The following is a 22,205-nucleotide window of genomic DNA, read 5'->3' on the forward strand; positions in this document are numbered from 1 at the left end:
GTGGATCTGACCTCTTGCTTTTGGGAAGCTCCATCTGTGTTGCCCAGAGCCAGGTATATAGTTTGTTGGTCTGGTAAGATGAGGAAAGGTGGGATTCCTTGTTCAAAGATCATTAAAGATGTCAACATGGTGACCGGAGACCATTCAACTGAATGCCGGGTCTATGTAACCAAGGGGGGCATCATGGGGAGCCAGTTAGTGCTGCGTCTGCCGTGGCCTCCCCAAAGTGAGGAGGCAAATCCACACTGAAATTGTTAATCTGAGCATGTTCTAGAACACACGGACTTTGGGGAAGTTTTACAAATGTGGCCAATATTCAACCATGTCCATTGAGATCAGGACTCAATTTTACCTACAAAGAATGGGTGTCACACAAAAACTTGGAAATAAGCTCATTTCTCTGAAACAGGTAAAGTTTAAACACCTTTTATTTCAAGAAATATTGCTTCTAGACTTTCCCGAAGCCAGAGTTGTTCTATAAAAGTATCACAGAATATTACACAAGATTAAAAAACACAGTATGCTTCCTAATAACTTGAAACCTTTTTACAAAGTACATCATTCATGACCATAAATATGTTTCTTCTGTCATTCAGCTGGTGACACACACATCTGATAAAGAGCTAGTTAATTTTAACATATGTACAAAGTCTATGATAAAGACTTAAAGTTGTCAAAGGTTCAACTATAACATATTAAATTTTCTTTAAAAGAGTTTACCTTAAACACTTAAAGAAAACATAATTTACCTATGCATTTGAATGATCTAAAAATAGAAAGAAAATCACTGTTAAGCTAAAAAAAAAAAAAAACCTTCTTGGGAAGTTGGCTAGGGTACTGGTAACTCTCAATGAGGTAATCCTTTTGCTGGTATTTAAAAATCTAATACATAACAAGAATATTTTCAAGAATACAGAATTTCAAAAGCAGTCTTGAATTATGTCTTTAAAAAAATCAGAACTTGGTGAAGTCCTTAAAAATAATCATATAACACATATGGTGTGTTTAAAAGATGAAACATTCATGAGTTTGTTTTATTGAAAAAGATTACTTATATAAATTCAAGACTAAGCATATTTTCTCAACACTTGACCTGACTTGCCAGGTCAAGAAAACAAAGATAGAAAGGAAAAAAAAAAAAAAAAGTCGTCTGTCCTTTTATCCTGTTAATAAAATAATAAAAATTCAGCAATCTGAAGCATATGATGAACACTTTGAGGCTAGGCACAGAGAGAGCAGGCAATCTTGGTTTTGTTGATTTATTTATTTTTACTGCCAGCATCGTTAGCCATGCCTTTCTGCTAATCAATTTTAGCAAGTCGAGGAAAACGCATGCAATATTTTCTGGCAAAAGCGTACACTGAACAATATGTCATCCGTACTGTGTGTCCTTCCTGGGGTCTGCTTCCCAGTGGTCACACTGAAAGCAAGCAGTGAGACTATGAAAATGCCTATGGGAAGGAAAAAAAAAATGATTAACCAAACAGACATGGCATTCTGATCTCAAAGTGCAAAATCATTGAATGTGATGGCACTGAACAGGTCCAGTGGTTAAAAAAGGAATCAAAACCACATTATGCAGGCAGTGGAAAGTGTGCTGACAAATTCATGGAGGGTGTCAAGTTTTAGAAACTCAGAAAGGTACAATTCTAGCCATCTTGATTGGATAATATTTGTATAGACATATCCCTATCACTTTCAAAAGACACCACTGTTTTAGTCCTCTCCAAACACACACACACACACACACACACACACACACACACACACACACACACACACAAGTCAACCTTTCTTTCTATTCTTGACACATGGTGAATTACAACTCCGAGTCCCCGTGGGCCTCCTGCTCGCGCGGGCGCCGACTTCCGCGCCTGTGTGCCTAGGGTCGCGTACAATGTTGGCTGTCCTGATCGTCGTTGTTAGTTTCCTAATAAAAAGTTACAAAAATACTGTGTTTAGGGTAAGGTCACAATTTCAGCTAATTGGAGGAGAGTGGAGAGGAGGCACTGCCTTCTAGACTCTGTAGGCCCCCCGCCTTGCGATTCTTCGCCTTGTTCGACATCCGCTTTTCGCCGCGGGGGTTAGCGGGCCGCTCCCCGGCAGACGCATCGATGGTCTGATGAACGGCGTCCACATCAGCGGGCCCCGAAAGATGCTGCTGATCTTCAAACACGTCTTCGCCTGGACCGCCAGCCCGGGGCAGCTCTCGCGGCGGCCAGCTCCCGGGCTGCGGCCGGGGGCCGGGCTGGAGGACCAGCTCCGGGAGGCCATTGCCACTGAAGTCGGTCTCAGGATGATTTCCCTCTTCGTGCTCCGTCCACGTTTCAGTTTTATGATTTCTCCAGTGTTCAGAATTCAAATGACTCGCTTCTGGAATGTCGTTATTCCATTCAAGTTTCGTGTCTGGACTGAATGTTGGTTGGTTCAAATGCAGGGTTGGAAGGTCAGCGGGCAGGGTCCAAGGAGGCACTTCCCCAACGCTAGGACTCGGGTCTTCGTCGGACTCCGCGGAGGCCCCCTCCCCCGGCACCGAGAGTTCAGCAGATCCAGCCGGGAACGCATCGCTTTGAGCAGTCCTAGTCTTATTTGTTGTATTTTGCTCATGGTGGCCGTTCAGCAGTGCAAATACTCTATCTACATCCTTCAAGTAATTAGTCCAGTCAACCAGACTAAGTGTATAGTTTTGTCTGTACTCATAGACACTTTCGTTCACACTGTATAAATCCTCCAGACCTTGCCAGTTGACATCGGCCGCGAGGCTGGGCAGATTAACCTTCCCATCCATCCCATAACTGTCCTCTGTGAAAAGAGAGATGGAGGTAGATTAGTGGAGAAAGTATTTCCTACTCATCGGACAAGCATCTTACATTGTTTTTACAAATCAATTTGAAATACAATGCTAAAGACTATTTTCCCCTAGTCATTCGTTGTCAGGGAGTGGACTTAGATTACAGAAGTGATTGAACAGTGACACAAAATTGGAAAGAGGTTCAAATGAGGGCAAAGTTCTGTGATGAGGCGAAGCTGGTGCTGGAAATGCATGGCATCATCCGTCAGGGGGCTGCTGTTCTACTCCTGTCTCTCCTCAAGTCAACTTTGCGACCAGGACGGCATGTGAGTGAGGCTCTCTGAGTTTCGACCCCTCATCTGTCAGATGCGGGAATAGTTGTGTGATGGAAACTTTACTACCTACCGGGTCACTGGGTGAATGATGAATCTGAAAGGGTTTTAATGGAACAGGCGATGCTTAGTCAGACATTTTTATGCTCCCTGGGACTGTGTATAAAAACAAACGCGACTGCAATTGAACTCTACAAATCCGATGCTTGAATCTGTCTCTCTGATTTTGTTTTTGCCCTAAAAGTTCTATGCTCTAGATAAGTCAATCTTTGAGGGGTTTCCACAGTGTACAAAGAACGCACCAGCCTTCTCTCTCTCAGATCTTTCTACATCACCAAGGTGGCTCCAGTCCTGTGGAAAATAGCATCTTTTCTTTTGTTATGTCTAAGTACCATTTAGAAAGAGGCAGCCTAGAGTAATGTGATCCACTACCCGCAAGCGATACGGACCAACAGAAGGAATACGTAAAACTACACAAAACCCACACTCTCGGTAAACAAGAAGATAGAAAATTACGTAATCTTGAAATGACCTGTAAGTGAAAAAAAAGAAAGTTAAAACTGAATCTTGACAGAGCTGTCTGTCACACTTTGGGCACGAGCCTTGGGAAAACAGGACAGACGAGAGAAACAGGAAATGAGGTCGCAGCCAAGAACTGAGTTGAAGCCATCGCTGGAAAGAATGTGGACCTGATGTAGAAAAGACTGTAAGAATCCTGGTAAACCACAGTGGTGACAAAGAGGAAGAGACTCAGACGTGGGTGTGACTCGAGGTGGCAGTCGGAAAGGCAGGGAGGAAAGGACACAAAGCAAGAAGCGACGTCCTTTGGAAACTGGGTGGTAAGGCAAAAGGACAGCAAAAAAGGGGAAATGTCAGATCCTGTGAGGAAAAAAGAGAAAAGAAATTGGAAACACACAACCTCCCCTACCACCATCCCCAAATAATAATAAAATAAAATAGTAGAAAGAAAGTAGCTTGGATACACCCATTAGAAAGGATCCTCTTAGACTAGAAAACTTGTAAATACTTGAAATCTATGAAATTAAGAAAAACAGCCTAAATCTATACAAAATTGTTAGAAAATAGAAAACAAGAATAACAAAATCTATCATCTTATGAAAATGCCAAATCCCCTTACAAAATAAACCATAAAGCGAAGAAAATCACAATATAACACTGCCAAGTAAATTAAATATTTTCAGTTAAGCACCCCAGGATATGAAAACCATCTTAAATCAGAAATTAAAGTACAAACCAAGGATCTTACAACCATCCAAGCCCTTCTTCAAGTATCAAGGCTACAGAAAAACAGGCCTAAAAATTAAAATGTAAGAATGCAGAGAACACTGTTCACATCAGCTCTTCTTGAACAGTCTTTATCCAACCAAGAAATCACTGGAGCAAAAGGACTGATGGTGAGCGTTTAGTGTACTTATCAGATTTAGGAGTCTGATAAAGATAGGAGAAGGGTCTAGAGATACTGGATACATTTTATATGACAAAGTAAAAATAAGGTAACTAGAAATGGGAGGAAAGATAGAGAAGTTGAAAGAGAAGCTCATTGAGTTGAAATAATAGTTGGGAGTCAAAGAACTCCATTGAAAACTGACCAATGAGATAATAAAAGATTAAATAAGAAACAGGGACTAGGGGCATTAAAAACGTTTAAGTTCAAAGGCAACCAATAGGACAAAAATGCAAATCCTACAAAGTTCCAAAGCGGGAGGGGAAGACAACCATCTTTATAAAGAAGAAACTACCTGTAAAAGATGCAAAGTGAAATATGTGGAAACATAATAACAAGTGACACTCAACCGAAGACAGGCCAAGTGGACTAAAAATAAGTATGAATCTAGAAGACCTGAGTATATAATCAGTCAGGTAGTTCTCATTTAAATGTGTCCAATAGTATATTCCAAGGGTGGAAGACACACCTTCTCAAACACACATAGAAAGTCACATTATTTGATTATGTGTTCGGTCACAAAAGAAGAATCGGTAAGTTGCATAAAACAGAAACATCACAAACACTCTGACACAATACAATAAACCTAGAAATTAATAACATTAAAACAACAAGAAAGCCTTTTGACCTGGAAGCTGAGGTCATCTGGGTGAAAAGGAAAATAGAAACCTGAAAGTGCAGAATTTAAAAAAGTGATAATGAAAATGCTGTTTATTAGAACCTATGATGCATAAGGCATTATATTTATATATATATAATATATATATATATATAAGGCATCGTTTTAAGCATTCTTAGCCTTAAACACTTTTATCATGAAAAATAAATGAATTAAATACCAGACTCAAAAAGAAAGAAGATGTTCTTTCTTTCTTTCTGCAGAAAGAACAATGTAAATCAAAAGAAAGCACCAGGAAGGAAATGATCAAGGTGAAAGCAAAAATTAACAAGGTAGAGAACAAAAGAATGACATATCTAACTGGTAAATCAAAATCCTGGTTCTTTACAAAAGTATCAAAACAGACAATCACTAGTTCAGCTATTTGAGAAAAAAGGGAGAAAGTTCACATACATGAAATAAAAAGTGGCAAGGGAGAAATAATCATTGAAATATGCAGAACTTAAAACACGAGAGGCCACTTTGTAGGCCTCAAAGCAAATGAATTAGAAAACCTAGATGAAAGAGATAATTGCCCAGAAAGGTAGTTTATTGAAATTGACCCAATAGAAATTGAAAGTTTAGATAAAGCAATTTCCAAAGAAGGGAGAGAAAGGTTATTAAGAAACTATGAAGACGCACCAGGTCCCTATGGTTTCACAGGAGAATTTTACCAAGCCTTCAAAGATAAGATATCTGAATGCTAGATAAACTGTTTCAAAGCATAGAAAAATCAAAGAAAGTTTCCAAACTCTTTTTATGAAGCAACTGTAACATTGTTAGTTGTGGTAGGAAGAAAGATGGCCACATCCTAATCCTAGAAACTGAACCTGTTACCTTCCATAGCACAAGGGACTTTTCAGATGTGATTTAAATTATTTTGATATGGGGGAGATTATTTTGAAGGATTTAGATGGGGCCAGTGTAACCACAAATATTCTTAGTAGGGAAACAGGTAGGGGAGTGAGAAGATGTGAGCTCGGAAGCCTGGGTCCGAGACACGTGCTTGCACATGCCCACACAGACACATAGAGATTGAGATCTGAAGATCCTACGCTACCAGATCTGGAAATGGGGGGAAGGGCCCTGGACAAGGAATGTAGGGAGCCTCCAGAAGCTGGAAAAGACAAGGAAAGGGATCCTTTTCTAGTGCTCTCGGAAGGAACACAGACCTACTTACCCCATGATTTTAGACGTTACATCCATTTTGGACTTCTGACTGCTAAAAATGAAAGAATAAATTTGTGTTGCTTAAGACAGTGTGGTGATTTGTTACGGCAGCAATAGAAAACTGATACGATACCTAAAAAGGTAACACTAGTGCAAACGAAAAGAAAATTACGGACTGGTATTATTTATTAATATAATACATAAATCCTAAATAAAATATTATTGGAGAGAACTCAATATTATATTTAGAAAATAACACACAATGACAGTGGAATGTATTCTATGAATGAAGCATTGGCTCATTCTTAGCAAATCTGTTAATATAATATATCATATTTGAAGATCTATAGAATAGAATAAAACAGACTAGAATAGAATAACATTGGAATAAAATATATCATATTGGAATATAATATATCATATTGGAAGACTGAAAAATTATTTGAGCATCTCCACAGATGCTGAAAAAGGCCTTTAACAAATTCAACATTCATTAGTAATAAAAACACTAAAAAAAAAATTCAATGGTTAGTTCCTTAACATGGTAAAGATGTACAACTTAGTCCTAAAACCTGCCTTCTCACTTAACAGGGAAATCTGAGAAGCATTTTCACTAAGATCAGCAACAAGGTAACATTGTACTAGAAGTATTAATTCATTCAAGTCGACAGGAGGGATCAGTCAGAACCAAAACACTGGAAAAGAAGCAAAGCTATCTCTATCACAAATGTATGACAAGTATACCTGGAAAACCCAAGAGAATCAATGACAAAATTAACTGAAAAATAGAAATACTTTTCAAAGTAGCAAGATACAAAATTAATATATAGAAATCAATAGCCCTCATATACACAAATGAGAACCACAAAGAGGGTTTAATTATGGAGGAAAATCCTATTCACAATAATAACAGAGAAGATAAAATACTTATGAATAAACGTACCAAGAATTGTGCAAAACCTATAAGAAGATCGTTCGGAAAGCTCCTGGAAGACCTGGAAATTTACTTAACCAGGTGGAAAGACAGCCTTCGTTCCTGGATAGAAGACTCAGCATCATAAAGATACAAGTTCTTCCTGATAATTCTTTCAAAAATCATATATAAAAGTGGGCATACGACATAACCAGATAATCTACAAAAGTAAGTAACTTTCAAAAGCATGTTCAACTTCACTCATAAGAAGAGCAGTACAAATTCAAACCATACTGAGATACCCTTTCTTTCTCATTCAGTTGGAAAAAAAATTTAGAACCTGGACAGCTGTTGAAAGCAGATAGTCATACAGTGATGGTGGGAATGCAAAATGGTACAAACCACATGGAGGGAAATCTGGCAGTATTTAATAGGTCCATATAGGCATTTACTTTTGACCCAGTAATCCTCCAACTAGGAATTTATTCTGAAGATAACCTCAAGAACATGAAACATATTTACGCAAGGCTCTTGACTGTAGCACCATTTGTAATTGCAAAATATGAGAAGAACCGAAATGCTCATACATAAAAGAGTGGCTGAATAAATTACGAAACAGCCACACAGTAGATTACTATGAAGAAGTGAAAAGAGAATGGGAAGGTCTCTATGAACTGAGGGAGAGGATAGATTTTAAAATGAAAATATTTTATGTGAGAAAGAAACCAAGTGCAATCCTGTTTATATTGTATACTATCCTCGGTGTAAGGAAATAAGAGAAATCAGGTATCACCATCTGCTTACTACTGCAACAAAAACACAGGAAGGTAAAGGAAAAACTGAGGAGTCTGGTTACCTACAGCGCACGTGTGGGAAGAGGTGGTGGGAAGGACTAACATTTCTCTCCATATGCTTTTGGCACTTCTGACATTTGGAACTATGTTAAAGTATTACACACTGAAAAAGAAAATTACACTAGCAGTGATGAGGAAAAAATAGAAGAACCAAAAATGGAAATACAGACAGAAATAAACAAACTTTGGTCTATTTCAAATGAGTAACATAACCACAATAAAGGGGGAGGTAACAGGGAGCTAGCCCCAGTAATTTCAAACACAGTGCTATTTTTGCTCCTTCTGAAGACACAAAGACCTGAAAAATATACTGAACTCTAGTTAGCAGGGTTGTGTTTACTCTTGCAGGATCTAGCAATTCTAAAATTGCTTTCTGTGTGCTGCAGCATTTAACAGATGAGTTAATCCTTTGAGGATAATGGGAACTAGACTTCTCAAAGCTGGAAAATGAAGTTACCGTATACAAACTAGGAAGACTAGAATGAACCTTGAGCCTTTGAGTTAGAATTAGAGGTATCAGTATGAACATATGGTTTGTAATATATCTAGGAATGGCTGTCAATATCCATGCATGTGTATTTTAGCTCTGTCCACCAAAAGGGTCTACATACAAAGATGCCTCCATAGCAATTTTACTAACCTCAAGCCCAGATCTTGGGTCCAAATGCCAGTCCCCACTTAAAAGGAACTGGGGTTCTTTGGAGAAACGGCTGATTCCAGTTGTAGGGGAGTGAAACTACAAAGGGAACCTGCAACACGGGCCCCAAAGCAAGGGAGTGCTCAAAAGATGATGGGGACACCCCAAAAGTTCTGAAGGGACATCTGACGGGACACTGTTGGCCAAAACTGGGATAGTTTGATAAAAATAAAGAATGGTAGCAAAAGGATATCCTTGGGAGGAAATAAGGGTCTATGAATCCTTATTGCTATACATACATGTCTATATATGTATGAGAAAAGGGCAATTTCTTCTTTGTGGTAGAGTACTGCTTAAGAAATGTAGCAACAATAATGAAGTTGGAAAAAAAATCACCATTTTGCAGTCACCAAAATGATTAAGGATGATAAAATCATCAAAAGCTAGTGAATAAAATATTAATTAAAGAAGGAAAAAATATGATTTTATAGCAGATTAACCAAGCAAACCACACCTGAACCAAGTAATCAAAGGTAAGACCACCCAACAGATGTCAGGGATTTCCTTGTAAGATATCCTGGGGGGAGCCTGAGTGGCTCAGTGGGTTGGGCATCCTAGTCTTGATTTTGGCTCAGGTCATGATCTCAGGTTTGTGAGGTCGAGCCCCACGTCTGGCTCCACACTTGGTGGGGAGTCTGCTTGAGATTCTCTCTCTCCCTTTCCTTCTGTTCCTTCTCCTGCCCCAACTCTCTCAAATAAATAAATCAATCTCAAAAAAAAAAAAAAAAAGATATCCTGAGTGTACACTTCCATGTTTGTGGTATTCCTGCCAGAAATGCACAATTTTAGTCCAATTACAAGGAAACATCAGAAAAACCCCAATTGAGGGACATTTTACAGAATAACTGGCCTGTACACTTAAGAATGTCATCAATGTGTTGCTGGGGGAAAGGGAAGGAGGGATAGGGCAGCTGGGTGATGGACATTGGGGAGGGTATGTGTTATGGTGAGCGCTATGAATTGTGTAAGACTGATGATTCACAGACCTGTCCCCCTGAAACAAATAATACATTATATGTTAACAAAAAAAAGAAAAAAAAAGAATGTCATGAATGGCAATGAAAAGTTGAGGAACTATTCCACATGGAAAGAGACTTAAAAGACATGACAGTTTACTACATTGTGTGATTCTGGATTGGATCCCCGACCAGAAAAACAAAATCCTCCCCAAACCATAAATATGACATTACTGAGACAATTGGCAACATTTGAATATGGACTGTGGACCAGAAAATAGACTTGTATCAGCGTTAAATTGCCTGATTTTGATAAATGTACAACAGTTATGTAAGAATGGTTTTGTTCTTGGGAAATGCATACTAAAGCTCTTATATATAAAGATACATGATATTGCAAATTATAAATGATTCAGGGGGAAAAAAAAGAAGTATATGTGTGTATGTAGAGAAAGAGCCAGAGAACAAGAAAAAACAATAAGACAAATGGGGTAAAATTTCTTGGAAGTGTTCTTGCATGTTTTCTGTACATGAAACATTGTATCAAAATATTAGTCAAAATCCTTTGAGATATTAGAACTCAATTGTCCACATTTCCGTCCTGGCTTCTGCCAGTCCTCATCTCACAAAAGGAGCCCTCTTTCTCGGGCCATTCTGAAGTTCTTTATTTGGGGAGTAAACATATGAGTAGGTTTGTTCTGAAAAGTGAATTTTTGGAATAAATGTAAATGATTTCAAGTTCCAGGTAATTCTCATCCAATCTGGGAAATAGAAAGGTTGTAAAGCCCCTAAGAGAAATGCAAAAGCACACGCAGGTCTCAAACTGAGTCTCATTTCTTCCTGGATGGCACTTATTTCCTTTACTTCACCACATAATTCGGGGCTCTAAGGGAGCTCAGCCGGTTAAGCTTTAGACTCTTGCTTTGGGCTCAGGTTGTAATCTCAGAGTCATGAGCTCAAGCCCCGAGTCAGGCTCTGTGCTGAGCAGGGAGTCTGCTTGAGATTCTCTCTTTCCCTCTGCCTCTCCCCCTGCTCCCTCTCTCTGAAAAAAATAAATACATCTTTAAAAACATGACCAATAATTATGTCCCTGTCTACGCACGGGTAGCAGAGATCACATAAGGGTAGAGTTGTCCCTCTTTCGGAGCAGTGGTATAATCCACAAGGACTCCTGGTGTCCTACGAAGCAGAAAGAGTAGTTTCTACAGAGACTGCCTGACGCCTACCGACTTCTTCAGCCTGCTCTGTTCCTGCTCCCCGCGTGGGAGCCAGAACAATTGCCAAACTACATTGCCCAAACAATGTAGTTTCCTGAAAACACCAGGCTCTCTCCCTCCTCAGCCCTGGCACTTATTCCAAGAATTTGCTTCCCTGCCTCATCATCTGAGTTGCCTCTCAGCCTTCAACATGAAATTTGAGCATCACTCCCTCTACAATTTCGTGACCCTCTTACTCCCCCCCTCGGGTTTCCTCAGCATGGTGGGAGCCCCTCCATTATGCACCCACCTCTAGATGGTCCTGGGGACTTGTGCTCAGAAGCTTGCTTTGACTTTCTCCAGGCTAGGTGTCCATAATTTCAAGGGGCGAGTAACAGGTCAACCAGAAATTCATAAGCACTGGAATTCTGTTGATGGTTGCTAACTAGAGGGATGTTTTCGCCGATACGGCTAGTCCCCTCCCAGGTTTCAGTTCTGAGGGCATTCATTTGATTTTCCAAAATTGAGAGAGCCCGAGCAGAGTATCTGCACTAATATATCCATTCCTTTCTTCAAAGCCCTTCCCTGTTTTTCTGTGTTCTCTTTGAATATTTTTCTGAAGGCACAGAGTTTCCGTATTTGGGACCAAAGCAGTGTGCCTTGTGCGTGACATTCGTGCTGCTTGAAACACAGCATGTTTAAGGCTAAAATGGAATTCACTTTGGGTTTTGAAATTTCAGAGACTCTGAATTCAGTGTCCTGCACATAACTAAAAGACAATCAATCATATGTACCTTTTCATTTGTTATGCGTAGAAGATTTCTAGGTAACTAATTTTATCAATGAATTGTAAGAACACCTATTTATTTTACAGATATAAGACTATGAACGTTCCACTAAGAAGGCAGTATAGAACTACAAATAGTAAGTTATGTCGTTTATCTATGGATGAATAACTTTGCATAGTCAATGGCTGATTAAAAGCACATACCTGCTTATTGGGGCAAGTGCACATAATTTTCCTTCTTTCTTAACATTTCATTATTTTAAAAAGCCTCTAATTTCATTACCCATTAATGGGATGGTAAATGTCCTTCAAAATTCTAGGGCTCTTTGCCATTTCTCTCACTATTCAACTTTATTATCAAACATCGTTCATAGAATGAATTGTGTAAGACTGATGAATCACAGACCTGTACCCCTGAAACAAGTAATACATATGTTAATTAAAAATAAATAAATAATTAAAAATGAATAATGTACATTCAGAGCTAAGCCCTTTTCAGATATCAGTTCATGTAACCCTTATGTGTTATGTATCTGTGTACGATCACCTCTTTACAGATGAGAAAATGAAGTTAAAAGGTTAAATAAATTGTTTGAGCGAAACAGCATGGTATGGAGATTAAAAGCACATGCTAGTTCCAGACTCCTTGGGTAGGTACTCCATCGTTTATCAGCTGTATAATCTTGGGAAAGTTACTTGGTGTCTCTGTGACTCAATTTTCTCATCAATAAAATGGCAGTAACAGTGCTGCCTTCATAAAATTACTGTGACAGTTAAGGATTTAACATATGTAAAGAACTTAGGAGAGTGTGGGAACAAGGTAAGTTAGGTAACACAGCTAGAAATTGTCCCCAAATTAGAAAACAATGGAGCCAGACCTTGGGACTAAGCTGACCCACAAAACTGTCCTTGCAACTATGTATGTTACCTAATCTGATCAACCCAAATACTATCATATTATTTCTCATAGGTTATAACACTCTTGAATATCTCCCTATTGCATTCAGGATAAAGATACAATCCTGGGATGCAGTATGCAACCAGGGTGACCAAATTGTCTAGATTGCCTGGGAGGGTCCCAGTTTATGTGTGTTGGACTGGCATCCTCTTCCATTAAGCATTTGTCCAGAATTTTTGGAATTTTAGTTTAGAAAATCATTTTTAAATACAATTATTTTATAAATCCACTGGTTAAGTCATTGGTCAGCAAATACACATATCACATTTAGATCATTTTAATTATTTTTAGTACTCCCTGCATGGTCAAAACATCCCTGTTTGGAAGACAAATTCTGTGGTCACACTACATACCACACTCTTCATGAAACAGCTCTGTTTACCCCTTCTGCTCACCCCTCACCTCCCTTCCTTGTCCTAACTTTGAATTGATCACAATCCCCCCAAATGAATCTTGACTTTGAAAAAACACTCCCTTCTAGTTGGAATGGTTTTCTTTCTTCAATATACTATTCTAGATCATGCCAGCCTTGTCTTCTGCATGTAGCACTAAATGCTGCCTCCCTGGGAAGCTTCCCAGGATTCCCTGGGGTTGGGTTAGGGGCCCCACATGGCTCTTATAGCGTCATGTTTTCCCTGTCAGAGCACTTTGTTTTCTGTGTTGTAATCATAATACTTGACTATGTTCTCCTAGAAAGCAGTGACATGCATAGAGGTGGCCATGTAGATTCTTTCCTTCTTTAACTATTGAATGATGAAAGAGGATTAATTCCCCCACCCCCACCTTTCTCTCGATTTTGAAGCCAATTACAGGTAAATTCCGCTCCTCTGTTGGAGGAAGGTTCTTTGAGTCCTGCAATATTTTCTTTTCTTCTTCTATGGTACAAGAAACAAGGCACTGGGAGTAGAATCACTAGCGGAAAAGTAAGACCAAATTCTGAGAGTTCTTTGGGAGCTTAGATGATCCTGACTTGTCCCTGCCCCTGATCCTGACCAGGGTGGCCACTGTTGTGTGAAGAAAAATTTACCCACCAGTGGGCATGGCCAGCAGAACTTTGGCTGGATTTCAGTGCCTGCGTCCCACACAGAGGCCCTGCCTCAGACCCACGTCCTAACAAACTGACCCTCAGCCCTCTGTTACCTGAGGAGGCCGGTCCCTTTAACCCCAAACCCTGACCTTGATCCAACTCTTGGTCAAGTCTCTTAAACAGAAAAGTCCAACAGGGCTAGCAAGGCAGCTTACAAATAAAATGCACTTAGACATGACGCATGCCAATTATTTTTCAGTAGAACTGGAAAGAAATATGGAGAGAAACAAAGAAAATGGAGTCCTGAAGTGTGACAGAGAGAAGAGAACTAGGTAAAACTTCATTAAAGCAACACAGAGCGGGGCAGTGGAGGTTGGGTTCTGTCCTTCAAGAAGTCCAGGCAGTTCAGAAAAAAGAGAACTCTGGATTACCAAAGAGTGATGAACGAGATGGCGGTGGTGGTGATGACTATCTCTATTTGTGTGACTATCTCTTATAAAACACAGGAGCATTCTTCGGAATTTTGATGTCACTATTCCCTTTCAAGTACTGTCGTACTTGAACACTTGAACATTTTCATGTTAATGTTTCATATCGCATATATACCTTACTAATAACACTCATCGTTCCTGGGGCTTGATACGTGCCAGGCTCCGTTCTCATCTTCTTACTAAGCAAGGCAGGACTCGAACCCAAGGCAGACTGGCTCCTCCATGCTAACCAGGCCCTAACACCCAGCTCGCTCATCTACATCCATCTGCAAAGCGATAGCTGCTGCCCCAGGGGAGATGAGTCAAAACACGCAACAGCAAGGTGTGCAGAAGCCTGGCTGCGGAGGGTGCAGCGCCGTGTGGCCTGCTGGTCTCCAGAGGGGGGCACCCCGGGGGCCAGGGAGCAGCCCCAGCAGCATGAGGCCACCCAGAACCACCCCCTGCCCTGGGCTGCCCCACACAGCCGCTGGGTGCCCACGGTGCCTGCCAGGAGCATTTCCGGGACATCAAAAGGCAGTGGCATTAGCTTTCCTGAGCAATGGGAAAATAAACACCTCCTCAACCTGTTGCTCCCATTCTATTTTGCAACACAGAAATGACTGCTTTCAACTCGAGCCAAAAATGATCTCCTGAGTCATGGGGGCTACTTTCTGAGCGGTACCCTTACTCTGTGCTTGTCCTAACAGGAAAAATGACCCGGGGAGAGTCAGCGAGTCTCTCTCAGGGGGCCTGGCTTCAGGCACATGCTACAGCCATCAAGAAATAAAATAAATAATGAAGCTGAACAAGGAACAGACTTGCTTTTCGAAGGCCATTTTGAAATGAATCAAAAGATGAAATTTTCAAAATCCACAAAATTGAAGGCAGTTAAAACTATTATGTAGTCAATCTTGTGAAGGTGAATATTTCTGAAATACTGGTCTGCTGAATTCTCAAATTTCATATTCTTCAGGTTTGGTTGTTAACCGGTTTTCTCAAAGTCTTTTATAATGAGATTTTATGATTAAAAAATGCATTTAATTAGTTTTCTTAAAAAAGAAAAAAAAACAAAAAAATGCATTTTTTGAAGAGTCCCGGCTTCTGAAGAAGCCTGTCAGGAGTGCCGTCACGAGAGGGCGGCGTACCCGCAGACACCATCTGGAGACCGGATTTTCGACAGTTCCACACAGGGGGTGGCTTGTTTGGCATCTGTTCCCTTTCAGTCCATCAGGACACCGCGAGCAGGAGAGGTCGCATCAGACACTGCTTTTGGGTATCCAGAGAGTCCCCAGGTGTGACCGGCGGATGCTCTCTCAGGAACCCTGATTCATGATTTCCCTCCTGCCTGCAACGTGGCTATCCGCTGACATCCAGCTTGCCCCCCTGCCTTACAGAACGGTGGGATCCAAAAATGCCAGGCATTCTGAGTTACAGAGTTTCCTTAGATTTGTCCTTTGGTAGGGAATTTCGGGGTGGGGGTGGGGAGGCGACAGGTAACACTCCGTCACCTTGCACACACAGCCACCTTCTCAGACAGGTGACCCCATCAACAATGAGTCACCAAGGCTGTGACAAAGGACCTGAGAGATGATGGACTTAGTGGTGGCAGCAGGGAAAGGAGAGGGAGGAGTCTCAGATGTTGGCCACTTAATTATGACCGGAGTGCATTTCCACATCCCTCCTCTCAAAGTTGTCTGGGGTTGACTGGATGGAGAAGAGCTCTCTGAGTCAGCTCTGACCCGGCGTGTGTCTTCAATAGCCTGTTCATATCCTTTTATCTCCTTCATGACAAGGAGCCAAAGCTCGACTGAAAATCCCTTCGCTGTAAAATTGAGTGCATCGTCAAATAACTGTAAAGTCAATATTTAGTGGTAGGTCCGTTTAAAATGTCACACTTTGGAAATGTCTTAATGTGGCCCTTGAGAAGAAGGTGGAAGAGTGCCCTGGTGTGGGATATTACCTCGTCAGCCCGTATCTTGGGTGAGACCAGCTTAAGAGTGGGCTCTTTTGCACTGTCCTACGTGTGCTGGGGTGATGTGGGGGTCGGGGGGTGCAGTGCCAGGAAAGGAAAGAAGACAGGAGAGAAGAGAAAAAGAAGAGATACATACAGTTATTAAGGATCCTCGAAAGCCCAACTTCCTTTGTTTTGTTAGTTGTTTACATCTCCCTTCCCCTCACCCCCTCGTCTTTCCTGTTGTTTAGTTTCTGGTGAGACCAGTGAGCTGCCCTGGAAAAGGGGAAATCTGAGACTATAGCTCGGAAGGCTGGAGGGGAGGCGGTGGGGCAGACAGGGTGCCCAGGCACGGGTCCAAGGAGGTTCATGTTCCTTTGACAGATTCACCATGCCTCAGTTCCCCCCCCGCAGAGGTGGTAAGGTCAGTGCCCTCCTGCCCCACACGGCACGTTTCTGACAAACCCACCTGAGGTCTACGCTCAGAGTGGAAAATTATCAAGAGCTGACGATGCCAAGGGTGTGGGAGCCCCCTCCAGAACACGATGAGATAAGAAGGATGGGTGGGGGGCAGTCAGAGGGAACAAGATGGCTGGGCTGAGGCCCATTTATGAAATTTGGGTGCGTCAGGCGGTACCGTCTCTGTGTTAATGTGGAGACCTCTCAGTCCCCGACCCCAGTGCCTTCTCCTCACTCACCACCAGCAGAGCCTTCTGGATCATAACACCGATGCTTTTCACCACCCAAGTTAATTAAGGCCTCTTAGCGAGTAAGCTCTATTTCCTCCAACTTCAGCTTCAGAATGCTCTAGAAATTCCCATCACTCCTTCTGGGTCTTTGACTTTATATTTCATAAAAATCTCAAACTAGTTTCCATGAAGCCTCTCCAGCAAATCCACATGTGAGCCCCGCAAGGGAAATCATTCTCCCAACTTCTCCCCAGGGTTCCTAAAGATCATTCTGGTTTGTTTGTTTTTTTTTTCCCCTTTCACATCATTCCATGCTCAAAAGCATCATCTAATGAGCAAACACATATGGAGGCAATGCTCTGAGAGACACCCCGCGGTAACAGTCAGCTGATTAAAAGCAAAATGACAGATCTGCAACCAATGACACAATCTGGTGGCGAATGTTATTAGCACGTGCACGCACCCCACACTATGCTCTGTGCAACACGGCGAGAAACGGAAATTAGTTGAAATGGCTGGATCATGCAATTATTGGGAAAAGAAGCTGCGGGGGAGAATAAAAAAGGGTGAATACCTGTGCAGGTCATAGCTTCCTCCATCTTTATTTCCTGACATAGGAAAATACAAGAGTAATTTATGTTAGCTTTAGAACTCATAACACCATTCACTACGTAGTTTTCCATGCACAACATCTAAATCCTAGAAAGAAACAGATTGTGTTAAATGCAGACAGGGCTGGAGTCCCACAGGACTTTTCTAGTAGACGGGTTCAAAATGAGGGTTGAGGGCTATAAATAAAAAGGTCGGAGATAAAAATGCAGAGGAGTTCATTTGAGACATGAGTGCAGTGGGAAGGGAGGAAAGCCCATTTAAGAGCAGGAAGAGAAGTCCTTCCAGTCTCAGGACAATGCTGGTTATTTTGAGACAAAACACTTGGGAAAAAAAAAAAAAGGGCCAATGGTCATCTCCCTGAGGAAATGTCTAGAAGGTGGAGAGGACTACTTTGGGCCGAACAGCAACCATGGGCTCCCCCCGGGTGTGTCATCCCATCAAGGGACTGTCAGACTTCTCTGAGCAGTTATGTCACCACCTGTCAGAGAGCTAGGTCTTTTGGGGGAGAAATGTCTGGGTGTCATATTTCTAATGCTTCTAATAACTGCTTTAATTTCTAGGCCTTACTGGGCTTTTTTTCCTCCTCTCCTCTTCTTGGTGTATGGAAGGCTAAGATTTGAGGAAAAGCTCAAACAGAGAAGCAAGGATATCTGGAAAGATTTGAGCTGAGTGGGATCGTGACCAAAAGACCTCTTTGGCAAATCAGGATCGGACTTTTCTGCTGGCCATTCATCTGAGTAAGGTGTTAATGAAGAAGGATTGGCTGATGGCTGTGAGGTGACCTCCTCACAGGATTTATAATTTCCTAAGGGACCTGCAAAGCTTGAAAGCCTGAGGACCCTACAATGGTGGAAATGACCGGTGGTGGACATTGATCCTTTGGGGATGGGCACTCCCCCCTTTCCGGTCACAAGACCCAGGAATGGCTGTTGCATACAGGGGGTTCCTGCAAAGTGTTCCCCACTGCCTGGGCACCCTGACTTTGCCCTTTTGGGGTTGGCGGGCCCTACTGACACGCATGCCCTTGCCAGTGCCAGCTCCTTCTCCTTCCTTCTGTGGACCACCGGAATTTATAGTTCTACCAGAATTACAAGGAAATCAGTATTCCCATCAACTAGGAAAGGGCGGGGACAGACTGAAAAGATCTGCAGCTCTATGAAACAAAGCGATAAGTAAGTTTAACACAGCAGCCCAGAGAGGGGACATCGGGCTGATTCCATATGGGCCCTCCAACACTGTTAGGGCCCCAGACAGTGTATTACTCAAGTATCTCTAGTTTCAGAGGGAAAATCCTGGGAAAAGAAATCTAATTCCCCATGTCCCAGGCAGGGATTCCCCTGGGGCAGCTCCCAGCTGTGGGATAAGCAGAAACAGGGCACTGGGTGTTTCCGTCCAAATTCACCTAAAAATTTGAGGATATCCCAGTTTGCCTTGAGTCTGTATTATGCCTGTTGACAGCAAGAACAGATAAATCCCCCAGGGTTTCATCCCACCTGCCCCAGCGGATGCTTCGTTCAGGAAGGTTCACTAGGAGAACTGACGTGTGCGAGAAACTAGAATGAAACACTCACCCAATCTTTGGGCGCATTAGCTTTTTCATTAATGCTCCCAGAGGTAAACTTAGAGAACACATTATATTCGGAATTGCCTGTCAAGCCTCCCATATAAGTATCCCAAACTCTCTGCGTCTATGCCTGGAGACGTTTCACAGGCAGAAAACCCGACAACACAAAGAATTTCCCAGAAAATACAGGGAAAAAAACCCCTCATTCCCCTCTTACCAACTTCTGGGCCCTTTGGTCTTGGGTTGCACTGCTTGTACCCTTGACAGCTCCTGAGCTCCATGAGTTGTACGTGCAGCTGATTCAAAACACCCCGCTCCACCGTGTGCACGGTGTTGGTGAGCTGCGGACGAAGAGGCCAGGACGGGAGGGGTAAGCTCAGGTTCTGGCTAGTTTACTGTCAACAGCTGTCATCCCACAAAAACGTACTGACTTACCTGATAAGGATCTGTATTCATATCAAAATACTCCAAAAAGCCAGTGGCGAACTCACAGAAAAGAAAATTATGCGTCTCGTTGACAGTGCGCAAACACCAGTAGGTGTTGTTGTTAGAACTCGTGCAGGCACAGAACGATCCCACTGTTGGTAAACACAGAAGAGCGAAACGAAAAGAATGAAACAACCACAACAATGAAAACAGAGGCAGGCTAGCCATTCTAACATTTCCTTATCTTTATACTGCAAGGGGCACATTTTCTGTCCTGTAACTACTACGTGGTTGGATGTTAAAAAAATTATACTTTCCCCCTCCCTAAACAATTTGTCGTGGGAACAGGTGGAAAACGGGGAAAACAGTGGCAATCTATGATTGTGAATACAGACTTCAGGCCAACGTCAAGTTTTCGGCCCGTTCATGTGCGCCCCACCCACCCCACATCAGGCTTCTGGAATAAGAGTTCTGAAATTCAGGTTTCTGAAATAAGGGTGTGCGAGTGGAGAATGGGAAGGAAATGATAAGAACTTGTATTACTGGTTATTTTTAACGTTTCTTTCCTTTTTTTTTTTTTTAAAGATTTTATTTATTTATTTGACAGACAGAGATCACAAGTAGGCAGAGAAGCAGGCACAGAGAGAGGAGGAAGCAGGTTCTCCAAGGAGCAGAGAGCCTGATACGGGGCTCGATCCCAGGACCCTGGGATCATGACCTGAGCCAAAGGCAGAGGCTTTAACCCACTGAGCCACCCAGGCGCCCCATATTTTTAACTTTTCTTAAAAAAGAAAAAAAATATTTACATAATACAGAGATGGACCTTGTGCCCTTGCCTGTTCTCTGTGTCATGGTCACACTCACAAATGGTACGCAGAAAGGGGATTATTTTGATCATTGTAGACAACTGTTTTTTTAAAATTAATTAATTAATTAATTAATTAGACAGAGATCACAAGTAGTCATAGAGGCTGGCAGAGAGAGAGAGAGGTTCACTGGTTTTGTACCACACAGAGGTTCACTGGTTAACTGGTGGAAAGTATACAAAACAGATGTCAAATTAAAACAAAACAAAACAAAACAAACTACCTGGTCTTCTTTTATAGAAAGGCAGTTTCCAAATTTGTTGACCTTTCTTGCAATGATAATTGCATTTTAAAAATGTGCTGTCCAGCAAATATTTTTTAAAACAATTGGGATAGGTACACTTAATGAGCATTCACTGTCCATTATGTACTTTGCATGTATTAACTCATTTAATCTTTTTTTTTTTTTTAAGATTTATTTATCTATTTGAGGGCGAGAGTGAGCATGAGAGGGGGAAGGGTCAGAGGGAGAAACAGACTCCCTGCTGAGCAGGGAGCCTGATGCAGGACTTGATTCCAGAGTTCCAGGATCATGACTTGAGCCCATGAGCCAAAGGCAGATGCTCATCCGACTGAGCCACCCAGGTGCCCCTTAACTCATTTAATCTTTAAAAGAATCTTATGAGACAGAAATTATGTTATTCCATTTTACAGATGGGAAAAATGAGGCACAGAGAAGTTAAATAATTTATTCAAGGTCACACAGCTGACGAGTGGCAGCGCTAGGGGTCTGGCTAGAGTCTCTCTCTCTCTCTTTTAAGATTTTATTTATTTATTTTTTAGAGAGAATGAGAGAGAGAGAGAGAGGGAGAGAACAAAGTGGGGAGGGGCAAAGGGAGAGGGAGAAGCAGACTCCTTGATGAGCAAGGAGACAGATGAGGGACTCGATCCCAGGACACTGGGATCGTGACCTGAGTTAAAGGCAGATGCTTAACTGACTAAGCCATGCAGGTGTTCCTAGAGGTGATACTCCTACGACTACATACTACTTAACCCCCATCCAGTATCTCTCTTTTTTTTTTTTTTTAAAGATTTTATTTATTTGAGAAAGAGAGAGGGAGAGGCAGACTTCCTGCTGAGCAGAGAGCCCGACCTGGGGCTCCATCCCAGGACTCTGCGATCACAACCTGAACTGAAGGCAGATGCTTGACCAATTGAGCCACTCAGGTGCCCCCAACCCCCAGCATCCAGTATTAAACACACTATCCCATGAAGCTGAAAAAGAGGTTTTAAACAACAAATGAGAAATGATTTTCTCCAATTTTATTTAATAGACTTTCAGAGCATAAAAAGGTTCACAGCAAAACTGAGCAGAAGGCACAGAGAATTTCTGGAGAGAACCCCATCCCCATGATGCCCAACCTTCCCTACCAGCAACATCCCTCACGACAGTGGCGCATCTGTGACAGCTGATGAACCGACATTGACACATCATCACCCAAAGTCCATAGTCTACATTAGGGTTCGCTCTTGGTGTTGTGTGTTCTCTGGGCTTTGACAAATGTATAACGCCACGTACCCACTAGTCTAGTGTCACACAAAGTCGTTTCCCTGCCCGAAATGTCCCCATTGCTCTGTCTATTCATCCTTGCCCCGCAGAAACGATTTTTCAGGCTGCTGTGCCTCTGGTGCCCCAGCCCGGATCTTGGTAGAGAACGGACCCCTGCAACCTGAATGAACCTCAGAGATCCTCACGCCCCAGTTTAGGGAACGAAATTAAACATTAAATGCTATGAGTTTAAGACTTCACTTGGCCTCAATGTGGCTGGAAATGAAAATGCAAACTTAGACACTGAAACCAAAAAGCATCAAAATGGAAAGAT

The 22,205-nt window shown here is 41.9% G+C and overlaps 1 protein-coding gene across 1 annotated transcript in view; it reads right to left on the reverse strand.

Annotated features, from left to right (window-relative positions):
* Window positions 1-417: 417 nt before the first annotated feature.
* SULF1 (sulfatase 1) overlaps window positions 418-22,205 on the reverse strand; it is a 150,440-nt gene continuing 128,652 nt past the window's right edge. The window contains exons 19-21 of the mRNA XM_080801768.1: window positions 19,526-19,668; window positions 19,308-19,431; window positions 418-2,802 (exon numbers count right to left, since the gene is read on the reverse strand). Of these exons, the coding sequence (XP_080657894.1) occupies window positions 1,982-2,802; window positions 19,308-19,431; window positions 19,526-19,668 (1,088 nt within the window). The 3' untranslated portion in view covers window positions 418-1,981. The remainder of the gene's footprint in view (window positions 2,803-19,307; window positions 19,432-19,525; window positions 19,669-22,205) is intronic.

Source organism: Martes martes (genome assembly GCF_963455335.1).
Source record: "Martes martes genome assembly, chromosome: 4".
NCBI lineage: Eukaryota > Metazoa > Chordata > Mammalia > Carnivora > Mustelidae > Martes > Martes martes.